The sequence below is a fragment of the Gekko japonicus genome, unplaced genomic scaffold, assembly GCF_001447785.1.
Source record: "Gekko japonicus isolate JY-2015 unplaced genomic scaffold, Gekko_japonicus_V1.1 scaffold299, whole genome shotgun sequence".
Classification (NCBI taxonomy): domain Eukaryota; kingdom Metazoa; phylum Chordata; class Lepidosauria; order Squamata; family Gekkonidae; genus Gekko; species Gekko japonicus.
In genome coordinates, this window is record NW_015170896.1 from 1,216,672 (window position 1) to 1,231,745 (window position 15,074).

Here is a 15,074-nt window from a genome sequence, read left to right on the forward strand (position 1 = left end):
TTGGTCACCTAGGGTGAAAGGAAATCTCTCCCAAGCAACCAATCAGGGGAATTGTATAACGGTTCTCCCCCCCACCCCCATTTTAAGCCACCGATAACTGATGTAGGAAATCCGTGGGCTCGCCAGGGTTTTCATAGTTAGGTAAGTTGTGTGGATCTCCTCACATAGCATGTTCACTCAGCATGCTGTTTGTTAGTTGTTAGTACCTGAGGAGGAATCTCTGAATAAGTCTCTGGGGATCTTCTTTTCCCATTCAGGACAGTGACCGAGCTTGGGAGGATTATTCAGGCTTGGAAAGCGAGCTGCAGTTGCTGAAGGGCTCCTTGGAGCACATCCGGAATGTGGGGCACCCCCAGGTAAGTGCTTCATTTGCCCCCCCCCCCAATACTTTGGTCTACCATCTTTTGAGGGCCAGGACAGAATTTGGGCTGCGGAAGTTTCACACCGAAAAATGAAACTACTCTAAATGTCACGATCAGAAAGCATGATGCTGATGAAGCAGCTCTTCTGTTTGTTTATTCTGTGGAAATTATTCCGCTTTGATACCCATTTTTTTTGGCACCATTAAACGTACAAAGCTGCCTTTACACCAAATCAGACTCTTTGTCCCTTTTTTTTGTTGGTATTTTTCATATGTGCGTGCGTGTGACTGCGTGCGTGCACATGCACCTGGAAGTCATGGCGACCTCTGGTGACTGACCCCTACTGGAGGCCTGGAGGATATTCAGAGAGGTGGCTGAATAAAGCCTGCCCCCGCCTCCCAACTGCTGGTATTCCTTGGAGGTCTCCCATCCAAGTACTTGCCAGGGTCGACCCTGCTTAGCTTCTGAGATCTGATGAGATCCGGCTTGCCTGAGCTATCCAGGTCAGGGTGTCTCTGGGTCCCTTTGACTCCTCCTTGTCTGCTCTGGTGGACAGTCGCTCTCCTGGGTCTCAGGCAAAGAAAATTCCGGAGGGTAGCCATGCTGGCCTGCAGTGGAAGACCAACAAGTCTTTTGCGGTTTAAGCTTTCGAGAGTCAAAGCTCCCTTTGTCTGATGAAGCTGATGCCCCAAAGATCCTGTTGGTCTCTAAGGTGCCATCAGACTCGAATCAGGCCAAGAAAGTTCCTTCTTAACTCCTGCTAAGAGATCCTAAAGAGCTCCTTTTAAGTGGAGATGACCGGGATTGAATCTGAGGAGAAGCATCTGCTCTCTCATTGAGCCATCTGCCTCTCCTTTTCCCGTTTTGTAATATACCACCAAACCACGCAGCTGAGTCTTGTCTGCATTGGCTGACAGCAGCTCACCAGGGTATAAAATAATCCCGGTGGATTCCGTTCCCCAGGGCTTTTTTTTTAAGAAAAACCTCAGCAGGAAACTCATTAGCACAATAGGCCACACCCAACAGCAGAAACCTATTAGCATATTAAGCCACACCCCTGACAGCACAGCTCATTAGCATATTAGGCCACACCCCATGCCTTCCCTTGACTTGCCCGGGCAAGCTGGCCCTTGGACAGGCAGGGTAATGCATGGGGAGGCATTTAAATGCCTCCCTGATCCTTCCAGGGCCCCCCCGGCCCGCCCGCCTTGGAGTCACCGGGGGGGGGGTCGCTCTCCAGGCCTTCCCTCTGTAACACACACAGAGGTTTTGGCTGTAGTGGGCGTGGCCAACTCTGAAGCCAGCTGGAACTCCGTTCCTGTGCGTTCCTGCCCCAAAATAGCCCTGCCATTCCCGCTTAACTTGGGAGGATGTGGGAAGGAACCATAGAAAGAGCACTGAAGCCGCCCCTCCCCAGCTTGATCCATGGAAGTCTTCCCATTCTCCTTTTATGATATTGGTAATTCTTCATAATCATGAGAACTAGAAACTTTTCAAATAAATGAATACTAGAACGAATCTGAAGTCCATAGTCGATTACCGAATTTTGCACAACGAAATTTCAGTCTCACAGGATATATGCACAGGCCTTGAAATAATTCACAGAGCGAATTGCCTGCTGCAGAAAATTGCGGGACAATTTGTTTTATGTGCCAATCAGTGTTCCCTCTAAGCTGAGTTAGTGCGAGCTAGCTCACAGTTTTTTTAGCCTCCAGCTCACACTGTTTCATTTTAGCTCAGGAAGGAGGGCTCCAGAGCAGAGTAATTTATGCGGTAGCTGAATCGCTCACTCGCAACTTTAATGCCGGTAGCGCACAAAGTTTAATTTTTGCTCACAAGACTCAACAGCTTAGAGGGAGCATTGTTGCCAATCGGGATGGAACCCATGGCTGTGATCTGTGGGTTGGGGGGCAGAGATCCGGTGCTGGACCAGACTGGTTCCATTGATCTGATCCAATCTTCTTGGTGTAGCGGTTAAGAACGGCAGACTCTAATCTGGCAAACCAGGTTTGATTCCCCATGCCTCCACATGCAGCCAGATGGGTGACCTTCGGTCAGTCACAGTCTCTCAGAACTCTCTCAGACCCACCTCCCTCACAGGGTGTCTGTTGTGGGGAGAGGAAGGGAACCCAGTCCTCCACAGGAAGCCAGCTGGGTGACCTTGGGTCAGTCACAGTTCTCTCAGAACTCTCTCAGCCCCACCTACCTCACAGGGTATCTGTTGTAGGAAGAGGAAGGGAAGGAAATCGTAAGCAATTCTGACACTCCTTCGGGTAGTGAAGAGTGGTGTATAAAACCAACTCTTTTTCTTCTTCTTTTAAGGACCAAGCGTCTGCTCAGCAAGATTTGTGGAGAATCCATGACATCCTGGCTGGTCTGAAGGCCAGTCTGGCAAACTATCCCACCACGGAAAGCAGAAGAACAGGTACATGTTTAATTTATTTAAGATATTTGCAGGGCTATTTTTGGGCAGGAACGCATAGGAACGGAGTTCCGGCTGGCTTCAGAGTTGGCCACGCCCACTACAGCCAAAACCTCTGCGTGCGTGGCGTGCATAATCCCCCCAGCGACTCCAAGGCGGGTGGGTGAGGGGCCCCCTGGAAGGATTTAAATGCCTCCCCATGCCTTCCCCGGCCTGTTCAAGGTCTGCGGGGCACCCAGGCAAGCCAAGGGAAGGCATGGGGTGTGGCCTAATGTGTTAATGAGTTTCTGCTGTTGGCTGTGGCTTATTATGCTAATGAGTCTCTGCTGGGCTTTTTCTACCAAAAAAAGCCCTGGATATTTGTATCCTGCTGTTGCCCCCAATGGGGGCCCCAAAGCAGCTCATGGCACTGGTCCCCCCCTCCTCCATTTTATCCTCACAGCCACAGCCCTGTCAGGGAGGGGAAGCCGAGAGCAAGAGAGGCCGGAATGCAACAAGAGTGAGAATCCAAACTTGGGTCTCCTGGATACTGGAGGAGATAGACCTAGGCTTGAGGGAGGGGGGAATCTGCTGCAAGTGACAAGGAAGGGGTGTGTGTGTTCTGCTAAACGGGAAGGGGAAACCGTGTGTGTATGTGTAGGATCAGAGTTGCGGGTTATAGGAACCGGCTGGGTTAGATGCTCTATCCTTACTAGCGGTTCTCGCTGCGCGGCGGAAGTGAGGCAGTGCCGGAACGGGGAAGGCAGACGGGGCTGTTTATACTAATGCCGGAAGGGGGGCGATTCCGTTTCATGGAGACCCTTCGGGAGGTCGTCAACATAAGGCTCTTGGCTGTTTCCAGAGTAGTGAGGCCCTGCCACACATACTCACCCAGACACAGAGTTGCCAGGTCCCTTCAAGACATCGGTGGGGGGGTGCTCCAGGAGCCAGAAGCTTCACCACCGACGTGCCGACATCACCCGGAAGTGACATAGGCATGTCAGTGGTGACGCTCTGGTTCTTGGGCAAAACTCTATGGTAAAATTGGCCTCAAACCATAGAATTTTGCCCCCAAACCAGAGTGTCACCCCTCCTGATGTTACCAATGTGCCCACATCACTTCTGGGTGATGTCACCTGACATTGCTCTTTGGGGGGGGGGCTCACATTTGTGAGCCATTTATTTCTGGTGAAAAAGACTGGGCAGGCTAAAATAGGGTTGCCAAGTCCATTTCCTTACCGGTGGGGGAGCCTTGCCGTGCTCTGGGAGCCGTTCACGATGCGCGCGCGCCGCCAGCACATCACCGGAAGTGACGCGCGACGTCGATTTTCCCTCCGACGATTGGGGCCACGCCCCCAACGTGATTGACGTGGCTGCGTCACCTCCAATGACGCAGCCACGCTGCGCTTTGGGGGGGCGGAGTTCCCCCCGCGGCCCAATTCCGCGGCGGCGGAAATCGGTCCTCTGAAGCGGGGGTTTACCCACTTGGCAGCCCTAGGCTAAAAACAGCCTCCTGCCTTTGTGTTGAGGAGGCACCAGTGGAAGCCACGGCGTCCCCTTCCTCCCTGCAGGTCACAGGTGTTCATGTCCACAGTTCATTCTTTCTTGTTGGGAGTCAGGGGAGGTGCCAACATTGGTAGGCAGTGAAAGGCCAAGAAGGAGCCCAAATGCCATCACTCAAATCCCCTCCCTCCAGCAAGCCCTCTAAAGCCTTCTGTCCACTGCTCCCCTGAGGAGGTGTCTTGTCTCTCTGGGCACCAGGAATGTCAGCCAGCCCACTAAGAGCCACTGAAGTGCAAGGCCAGCTGCTGCGGTCAGAGCGCCTCCTGGCAGTACTCCGCATGGCAGACTGCCTCTGAACTCGGAGGTTCCATTGAGCGGGGGGCGGGGGGGGGAATCTTTTGCAGCGACTGGCTTAGAAGCCCTGACGAATGCCTTTTGCTTTCCCCACTGCAGGGGCGTCTCCAGCCTCAACTCCGACTCTGGATTCTCACCTGGGAGTGAACCACAGTCCCATGCTGCCCTGCTCTGGAGAAGAGGTATTGGCTGGTTTCTAAATTAATGGGAAAGGGCTACGTAATCGCCCTGGTCTCCAAAGCACGGCCCGGTTAAGCGGAAGCATTAGGCCTTAAGCCGTGCCCGTCTCTCCATCTGTGCTTCATTTAGTGTCTCCTCTCTTCTGTTCCTTGTCCTGTGGAGGCTGACCTCTGCCCTTGCTTCTGTGCCCAGCACGCAATCACGTTGCCGGACTTTCTGCTTCAGAATGGCCAGTGGCTTTACATGGCTTTAAAAGGGGGCTGGGCCAATGAATGGAGGAGGGGTGGGTCCATCAAGGAGAACAGGTCTTTCTGCTAGTCCCCTAATGGATAAATGGAACCTTCATGCCCACAGCTAGTAGATCTTTAAATCCCAGATGGCTGGGAGAAACAAAGGGGTGGTCATCGCCAGTGTGCCCTCTAAGCTGAGTTGGTGTGAGCTAGCTCACAGTTTTTTAGCGTCCGGCTCACACAATTTTGCCTTGGCTCAGGAAGGATGGATCCCGAGCAAACTAATTTATGCAGTAGCCAAATCACCCGCTCACAACTGTAATGCCAGTAGCTCACAAAGTAGAGTTTTTGCTCACAAGACTCCACAGCTTAGAGGGAATCATCGCCAGTGTTCCCTCTAAGCTGAGTTAGTGTGAGCTAGCTCACAGTTTTTTAGCCTCCGGCTCACACAATTTTGTCCTAGCTCAGGAAGGAGGGCTCCAGAGCAAACTCATTCATGCAGTAGCCAAATCGCTCGCTCACCACTTTAATGCCAGGAGCTCACAAAGTAGAGTTTCTGCTCACAGGACTCCACAGCTCAGAGGGAGCATTCACTTTGATGGCCTGAGGATGGGCAACTTGGATATATAAGCCTGGCCATGGTTGGAAACACGATACTGGGTTAGTTAGACCCTTAGTATGACCCACTGGTTGGTGGGATTGTTACATTTATACGTGCCGGAGCATCGTTTTCCTACATTCCACAAAAGGAACAAGGATTTTCCCCCCACCTCCATCCATTTGGATGCTGCTTTGAGCCTTTTCTTTACCAAACAACCCGCAGGTACATCATTAATCGTATTCTTTCTCTTGCTGGGAAACCAGAAGGAATCCGAAACTGCTCCTTCTCCGGGGCCCTCCCTTTGCTACCATGAAGCCGCATCTAGCCATGTGTCAGTCACGCAGGAGCCTGGCAGGACCGTGGGCCAATCAGAAAGCAGGCAGCAGGACAGTCCCAGTGCGGGACAACAGCCTGTAAGTGTGTGTGTGTGTGTGTGTTAAAGCGTCTCTGTTGGTTCCTGAAAGGATAAGAGGTCCCAAGCCTCCTCCTGTGGGTGCTGAGAACAGGCACTCCAAGAGTCAGGCTAACAGGATGCACTCCCTTTTTATTTTGTGAGGGCGAAAGCTCTGCTTTTTCAAGGTCTCGGCTTTCCACTCTCAGGGTTCGTTCCGGGTTGCACTTACGTCCGAGTCAGTAGTTCCAAACACGGCTTGAAAGATAAATCAAATTTATTAACTTAAGGAGTGCTGCAAAGCATAAACCACTCGGTCACAGGCAAAAATAGAAAACAAATAGACCTCACTATTAATACCTAAAACCTAGCTATCCGGAAACTTTCAACCTTACTACATTCAGGCATCTCTGAATGGCATTCTTCGGTCATCCATCTCACCCACTCAACAGGATACAGGCCTTCTTTGTAGTCAGCTGGTATAGCGTAGCAGCATACCGAGGTGGAGAAGGCTAAAAAAAATAAATAGCCATCCTGTACACAGCTGCGGTGGCTCAAGTGGTTTATTTATTTATTTATTTATACTTTCAATTTGTACCCCGCTCACCCCCGAAGGGCTCTGAGCGGCTTACACAGTGCATGGTGCAGAGACCTATGCCGAAACCCTAAGTATGGCCACAGTAAGTCTGGGGGTGGGGGTGGGGGGCCCTACCAGGTTAAGATGCTGAACTGCAGGCTGTGGAAGGTCGGTAGTTCAGCCAGTTCGAGACCCGAGTGTGCCGCATGACGGAGTGAGCTCCTGTCTCTAGTTCCAGCTCCTGCCAACCTAGCAGTTCGAAAGCAAGACATTGCAAGTAGATAAATAGGTACCACTTCAGTGGGAAGGTAACAGCGTTCCGTGCACCTTGGTGTTTAGTCATGCCGGCCACATGACCACGGAAACGTCTTCGGACAGCGCTGGCTCTTCGGCTTTGAAACGGAGATGAGCACCGCAACCCTAGAGTCGGATTCGACTGGCTTTCGAGCAAGGGAACCTTTACCTTTACCTTTACACATCAAGAAACCAAACTGAGCATCACTGTCGAGGCGAATCCACTCTGACTCTGAATTCTTGTTGTTTTAATAGATTTTAATAAATTACCTGAATTATACTGTTATCTGTGTGACTTGTAACCTGCCCTGAGCCTGCTTGTGGGGTGGGCAGGATCAAAATGGAATTAAATATATAAATAAGCAATCAGTGCATCACCCAGCAACCCAGGAAGGGAGACCCCCCCCCCCCGGTGACAAATCAAAATATACGCTTTGGCCCTTAGCAATGCCCCAGCCCCATGGTCCCCCACACTGACGAATCTGTGTTCTTTCCTCTCAGAATCCATCTTCTTCCAGCAGAGGGCAGCAGGGGGCACCACGGCATTCCGATGGGATCCGGCGGTGTCTGATCGATTCCTCCGGTGAACCCCTGATCATTGAGAAAAGTATTCCCGTGAGGGAAGCAGAAGGTTCAGGTGGGTAAGATCAGAAAACATACCCTTTGGGCCGAATTTAAGTCTGGGTTCACGGGGCTGTTTTAGGGCCGAGATCTGCACGTTACAAAAATCCTTGTTTGTTAGTGGGAAAACCGCCCAACAAATACAAGGACCTTGAAATGTGTAGACTGGCCCTAGTGACCACAGAGGGATGATCTGAGTCCTTCAGGTAAAGAAGAAATGCAGGAGTGATGGGCATCAGCAATTTGGGAGCTTTTTGAAGAAGACAACAGGAGGGAAATATTACCAACTGCACTTCTGCTTTATACTAACAAATAACGGATGTGCTGATGCTGGCACATGGCCACCATGAGGCCCTGTATCTCCTCCTCTTTTGTCTCCCCTGCTGGGAGAAGGAAGCTCTTACAACACCATAACATCATACTGGGCGCTTTGCTTGTCTAAACATGGCTACGGGAGAGAAAAAGAGGCGCAGGCAGGGGTCATTTCCTTCAGGAGCGCATAGGAGCGGAGCTCCGGCAGTAAAGAGCCCAGGGGGCGGGCACATGCAACAAGCCCCACCCCCTGCTCCCAGCAGCCCTCAGTCAGAGCAAGAAGCAGACAGGTAAGCTGCAGAGACCCCCACCCACCCACCCCGGCCCCAAACAGTCCAGTGGCACCTTTAAGACCAAGTTTTAATCAGGCACAAGCTCTCCCTCCTCTGTGAGGACAGAACTGCACGTTCTCCCCCCCCCCCCAATAGCTAGCAATCCAAAACAGTCCAGTGGAGCCTGAGCGGTGGGTGTTGCCTTCTGACACACTTCTGGTGATGTCAGGGGGTGTGGCATATGCAAATAAGTTATGCTAATGAGTTCCTGCACCTCTTTTTCTACGAAATGACCCCTGGGCGTAGGGTTGTTATTTTTGGCACCGGCCTCATCTGGACCATCAGCCCTATGTTTATACAGCCTATTTTATTGAATTAATGGAATTATGATCGTTGCTGTATCAAATAGTGAAGTGGGTGGGTCAGGCCCCTCTTGGAAGCAGCAGAGTGGAGCCACAGTCAGGCAAAGCAAGGGGTTAGACGTACTCCGAGGCCTCTTGAGATAGAAGAAGAAGAAGAGATTGGATTTGTATCCCACCCTTCACTCAGAATCTCAGAGTGGTTTACAATCTCTTTTCCCTTCCCCTCCCCACAACAGACACCCTGTGAGGTAGGTGAGGCTGAGAGAGCTCTTTCCAGGACTGCTCTTGAGAGAACGGCTCTGAAAGAACTTGTAACTGACCCAAGGTCGTACCAGCAGCTGCATATGGAGGCATGGGGAATCAAACCCGGTTCTCCAGATTAGAGTCCACGCTCCTAACCACTACACCAAATCCTTTGTAAACTAACTCACCCTCCCTCCCCCCAAAAAACCCTTCCAGTCCAATAAAGACTGAGCATGTCTCAGGAGGCAGAGACTGCTGAGAGCAGCTGAGAAACAATTAAAGGAGGGGAAAAGAGGAGGGGACAGCGGTCCCTGAATGCCTATATAATTTCGGAGAGGCAGATTTGAGTGGGGGTGGGCGGGATGGAAGGTAAATCTAGAAATCATCCCCTCCCATGAACACTTCCTTATGGGGCCCCAGCTTGTTGTCTTTCATATTAGAGTGGATGGACCTATGTTGATTACTAAGACACCAAAATGGAGCCAGAAGAAAACCCCAGGGGTGCAGGAAAAATATCAGAAGAAGATGACGAAGAAGAGATTGGATTTATACCCCGCCCTTCACTACCCAAAGGAGTCTCAGAGTGGCTTACAATCTGCTTTCCCTTCCCCTCCCCACAACAGACACCCTGTGAAGTAGGTGGGGCTGAGAGAGCTCTTTTGAGAACTGCTCTTTCAGGAACAGCCCTTATCAGAACTACGGCTTGCCCAAGGTCATCCAGCAGCTGCAAGTGGAGGAGGGGGGAATCAAACCCGGTTCTCCCAGATTAGGGTCTGCACACTTAACCACTACACCAAACTGCCCCCCCCCATGCACACCCCTCACTCTCTGTCTATTGACAGGCAGCATGAAAGCCAACGACTCCATTCAGACTACAGGGTAATAAAAAAGGGAGGGAAGGAAACACTCCCCATTGTGCTGCTGTTAGTGGGGAGGCACGGGGCTAATTTCTCTTCACCCCTCCCTCCCAGTAAAAGAACTGTGTAGCCCTCAGAGGTAAGTTCTGGATCTTCAGGATCCAGTCTTGAGCATAGCAAGGCTGAGGGGTGTGGATTTTTCCTAAAGGTAAAGGTTCCCTTGCTCGAAAGCCAGTCGAATCCGACTCTAGGGTTGCGGTGCTCATCTCCGTTTCAAAGCCGAAGAGCCCCCCCCCTCCACACCCCAACAACGGCTTTCGATTTGCTGATTAGTATGTCTGTCAAATGAGTGGAGAAGATGCAGGAAGGAGCCCATCTCAAGCCGCATGAGGAAAAAGCCTGCTCCAATCCTTCAGAATGCATCTTTATAAGTCCAGGATGCCACGCAGGCTGGGATGTCTGAGCACGGCCCACTGGGTGACTTGTGGGCTTGTCCCTGTGAGAGTGGAAGTAAAAGCTGGTAGACGCAGCAAAATTGACACTCTGGTGAAGGGCTTGTTTTTGTTTTCTCTTTCTCTCTGCACAGACCGTGGAAACTACAGCAACCTACTCTGTGAAGACGGCAGTCGCAGCAGAGCCAAGGTATGAGAGGCCTGTCAGGATCAGGGTAGCAGAGTCTAGACTTCTGAAGTTTGGAAGGCTGGAGGTGGGGGAAATGCTAGATTTTAGGAACTCCTGGGATAGAGCTGGAATGAATATAATGGAGTCCAACAAAGGCATCAAGGACCGGAGGAGGATGGCAGGGAGCTGTTGCAGAATGCCAGCATGGCTAAACAGTGGTGTAACAGCAGTTGACAAAGAGGAAATACCAATTCTGTCAGGCGAGTGGGATCTGGAGACTGACACTGGCAGTAACCTCTTCCTCCCCAATCCTCCTAGGTGGTCTCCCCCGATACAACTGCCCCTCGTCGTTCCCGCATGAGTGCCCAGGAACAGCTCGACAGGATGCAAAGGAACCAAGAAGCTCAAAGGAAATCAGAAGCCACACAGCTCAGCCCTCCGAGTCACTGGCGAGACTCCCTCAAGCGTGGGTCTAGCCGGGTGGGTGTAGAGCCTTGGAAGGAGGGAGATTCTGGACTTCGGAGAGAGGCAAAGGAGAGCAGAGGGATCGCTACCAAGTTTTTTATTGGGACTCCAAGCCCTTGAGTCGTGTGTTGGGGCTGAGGGAGGGAGGGGAACCAGGAGGATACCTGGGAGGGCTGGGAGGGGAGTGGTTTCTAGTGGACACTGCTGGGGGGGGGGAAGGCAGGACACCTGGGTCCTTCTACTGCGCAATGGGACAGGTCATGGCTGGGAAATGGGACTCTTCTCTGAAAGGGGGTGGGAAAGGCTCATGATTTAACATGGGGCAAGTAGAAGCTTATACTCTTGGGTCTTCGGAAACAGGAATGGGGTTGGTGGGACCACAGGGACGATGAATACTGGTTTCTGCCTAGGAGGGTCTGGGAGGCAGGATGCCTGCAGTTTTATCCAGAAAATGGGATTGTACCGTGGAAAGAATAATTTGGATCTATCCATTAAAACCACAGGGAGGATCTTTATGACAGTGCTTAGCCTCCGACTTGGTTTGTAACGAGGGGTGTGCGGTGCAGGGGTAGAACTCCGTTCATCCCCCCTCCCCCCTCCAAGTGATTTAATCTCTCCTTCAGCCCCTCCCCAATACCCCCCCTGAGTCATCACCCAAAGAGGGCGTTCAAAATGTGGGACCCAAGCCTCGATGCCCCCCAACCCCCGAGTGGGAGCGACAGAGAGTAATCCAGCTTTCCTACGCGTTGGCAGCGGAGGCTTCGCAGCGAGGGAAACACATGACAGGTACGAGGAGAGGCAAGCGGGACATGGGGGGGGATCTCCAAATGGGGAGGGCCGGGCACCTGGGGTACCAGGGTTCTCGGGTGTGCACGCGGACTCAAGGGGGTGGGAGCTGAGGTATAGCTGGGCAGAGGGAGTCCGATCTGAAAGGCCTCCCAAGAGGAGCAGAGGTCCATCAGTGGCAATCAGCCACAAGGTATAGATAGGAACTCTCGGTCTGGGGCAAGGGATGCTCTGTATTCTTGGTGCTGGGGGGGGGGGCAACAGTGGGAGGGCTTCTATTGTCCTGGCCTCACTGCTGGACCTCCTGATGGCACCTGGTATTTTTCGGCCACTGTGTGACCGAGTGTTGGACTGGATGGGCCATTGGCCTGATCCAACATTGGCGTCTCTTATGTTCCTAAGAAGGATGTCTCACCACCGGAAACTGAACGCTTCCTTCACATTAAACCATTTAATTGAGCCAAACGAGATGAGATGTTGGAGGATCATGGAGGACAGGTCTGTCAGTGGCCATTAGCCATGGTGACTGAGGGGAACCTCCCCATTCAGAGGCACTCAGCCTCTGAATCCCAAAGCCAGGGGGCAACCTCAGGGGAAGGCCTCGGCCACTTGGCCCTGTTGTTGTCCTGCTGTACGAACTGGATGGCCACTGTGTGAGACAGGATGCTGGCCTAGACGGACCCTCACTGGTCTGACCCAGCAGGGCTCCTCTGATGTTCTTATGGTGTTCTTTTCCGGAATTGGACGGGTGGGTTCTGAACCCCCACCGTCAGGGCTCTTTTTGTAGAAAAAGCCCAGCAAGAATTCATTAGCATAATAGGCCACACCCAACACCAGAAACTCAGCATATTAGGCCACACCCCTGCCAGCACAGCTCATTAGCACATTAGGATGCACCCCCATGTTACCAGAAGTGTGGTCATCCAGAAAATGGGATTGTACCATGGAAAGAATAATTTGGATCTATCAATTAAAACCACAGGGAGGTTATGCACAGCTCATTGGCATATTAGGCCACACCCCTGCCAGCACAGCTCATTAGCACATTAGGATGCACCCCCATGTTACCAGAAGTGCGCTCATCCAGCCACACCCACCTTTTGCTTGTTATTCTGTTTACCTTGTTTGTTGTCAAAACCCAGGGCTTTTTTTGGAGCAGGAACTCCTTTGCATGTTAGGCCACACACCCCTAATGTAGCCAATCAGAATGAGTTCCTGCTGTTGGGTGTGGCCTATTATGCCAATGAGTTCCTGCTGGGTGCGGCCAAATCAGGAGCCAGCCGGAAAGGGTGGAGTTTGAGTTGATCTCTGCCGTCAGGCCTGCAGTCACCGTCATCAGTCGGGAAGGTCTGCCACCTCTGGCTCGGGAAACTCCTGGAGATCTGGGGGCGGTGCCTGGGGAGGGTGGAGTTTGAAGAGGAGGCTCCATGGGAATGGGATGTCATGGAGCCCGCCTCCTGAAGCTGCCGTTTCCTCCAGGGGAACTGATCTCTGCCGTCGGCAGATCAGCTGTTAATTCCAGGAGATCTCCAGGCCTCACCTGGAGGTTAGCAACTTATCAGTCATGTTTCAGCGGCTGGGAACCAATTCCCCAAGTGCCACAGGGGCCTGATGTGGATTGGGACTACAGTGCTGGGGGGGGGGGAGAGATATGGACATCTGTCTCTCCACCACTATGCGGTTTTCCTGACCTGAAATTGCCTGAAGGGTGTTATTGGACAATATTATCTTAATGGGATTCTGCTTGAAATTTTAACGCAGAAGTGAGTCGCTTGCTTGAGGAACGTGAATGAGTAAATATTGACTCAGCCCTTGGCCTGTTGAACCGCAGCTCAGGGTTTCGGCTAGGGGCCACAGAGGCCCCTACGGATCAGCCATCAGTTTGCGAACTTTCTGTGAAGTTATCCCATTTGCTCCCCATGAACTCAGGTGCCTTGGGTAGTAGACAGAGGTTTCTAATCCCATTTCCCTCTCCGCAGGAAAGACCAGTTCTCGCTCCTCCTTAGACAAGATCTCCGGGTCACGTGATAGTCTGGAGCATCATCACCTCCCCAGTGACAGTAACTCTGATGAACTAGAGCTCAGCAGTGTGGCATCCAAGCACAACCAGACAAACCCTCAGAAACTAAGCTGTCGTGGAGACTCCAGAGCAGCAAATCACACACTGCCTTCATCCCAGACACCCAATCACGTGTCATGTGCCTCGGAAGCTTCCAATTGGTCATCACCTCTCTCAGAGGAGACCAATCAGGCGTCATCACAGCCCAAGGTTCCGAAGTCTACATTGCACCGCCTAGAATCAACCAATGAGGAGCCGTCTCGAAAGAGTCCACCTTGGGTGGCGCCATTGCCTCCATCAGCCAATCAGAACTTCTCTGTCTCCAGAACAACCAATTGGGATTCACCTCCGTTTTGGGACTGTGAAATGTGGGCATCTGAACAAAGCCCTGTAGGTAATCAGGGTCCAAGCAATGGGAGGTGTCTTGGGTGGAGAGGTGAGAAGAAGTCCCATCAGGTGGTATACATTCATGACACTGCACAACCTATCAAGGTCACACTGGTGAAATCCAGTTTTTAGCTCCAATGGGTGGATGGTGGGAATATAGAAATGGGCCCTGACACCTCTGGCATCTTTCCCACGGGAAAGGAACAGGTACAGTGCCCATAGAGCTGCCCATCTCAGAGAGCACTCCAAAGGGTTCACCAGCTGGTAGCCATGCTTTAAAGCTCTTGGTTTAAATCCCAAGGATCCGGCTACAGTCTCAGAAACCCCGTGACGTTCTCATATACGCCAGTGCTCACGTTCAAGCACATGCGCGCACGCCCCCCCCTTTATTAATGAATGTGCATTTATCCGCAAGGACACCACCGCACGCCACACTAGCCTACTGCTTTCATACTAATTTGCACACCCAAGTTTAGAGCCATGTTTTGCTGGGCACAGAGCTTCCGTGCAGCCCTCATTGTGTTCACACTCCCCTCCAAGATTTCCCAGCAGTGGAAGGACTGGGAATCCCACCCCTGGATCCCAGCAATAGCTCACTGCCTGCTACTCTGTTATTCCTGTTTCTTCCAGATGGGGGAAAGGAAGCCCCAGGCCACGTGGAGGGGACGCTCTGGTCACTTGTCCCCTTCTGATGACGAGCATTTAGGCCTTGGCAGGGCTCTTTTTGTAGAAAAAGCCCAGCAGGAACTCATTAGCATAATAGGCCATGCCCAACACTGGAAACTAATTAGCATATTAGGCCACACCCCTGCCAGCACAGCTCATTAGCACATTAGGCCGCACCCCCATGTTACCCAAAGTGTGGTCATCCAGCCACACCCACCTTTTGCTTGGTATTCTGTTTGCCTTGTTTGTTGTCAAAACCCAGGGCCTTTTTTTGTAGCAGGAACTCCTTTGCATGTTAGGCCACACACCCCTAATGTAGCCAATCCTAATGAGTTTCTGCTGTTGGGTGTGGCCTATTATGCTAATGATTTCCTGTTGGGCGTGGCCAACTTGGGAGCCAGCCGGAACTCCATTCCTGTGCGTTCCTGCCCAAAAGTAGCCCTGGGCCTTGGTCAGGGAGAGGGTCGGGGGAAGGTCTCTCTTACGTTTCTCATGCCTAAGGCGTCCCCTGCAAATACACAACTGGGGGC

General features: G+C 52.0%; 1 protein-coding gene across 1 annotated transcript in view; it reads left to right on the forward strand.

Moving 5' to 3' along the window:
• Window positions 1-14,643, forward strand: part of PLEKHA4 (pleckstrin homology domain containing A4) — a 41,460-nt gene extending 26,817 nt beyond the window's left edge. The window contains exons 13-21 of the mRNA XM_015418525.1: window positions 258-356; window positions 2,685-2,787; window positions 4,720-4,802; window positions 5,895-6,044; window positions 7,395-7,530; window positions 10,147-10,202; window positions 10,500-10,661; window positions 11,270-11,432; window positions 13,412-14,643. Coding sequence (XP_015274011.1) covers window positions 258-356; window positions 2,685-2,787; window positions 4,720-4,802; window positions 5,895-6,044; window positions 7,395-7,530; window positions 10,147-10,202; window positions 10,500-10,661; window positions 11,270-11,432; window positions 13,412-14,010 — 1,551 coding nt within the window. The 3' untranslated portion in view covers window positions 14,011-14,643. The remainder of the gene's footprint in view (window positions 1-257; window positions 357-2,684; window positions 2,788-4,719; window positions 4,803-5,894; window positions 6,045-7,394; window positions 7,531-10,146; window positions 10,203-10,499; window positions 10,662-11,269; window positions 11,433-13,411) is intronic.
• Window positions 14,644-15,074: the final 431 nt, after the last annotated feature.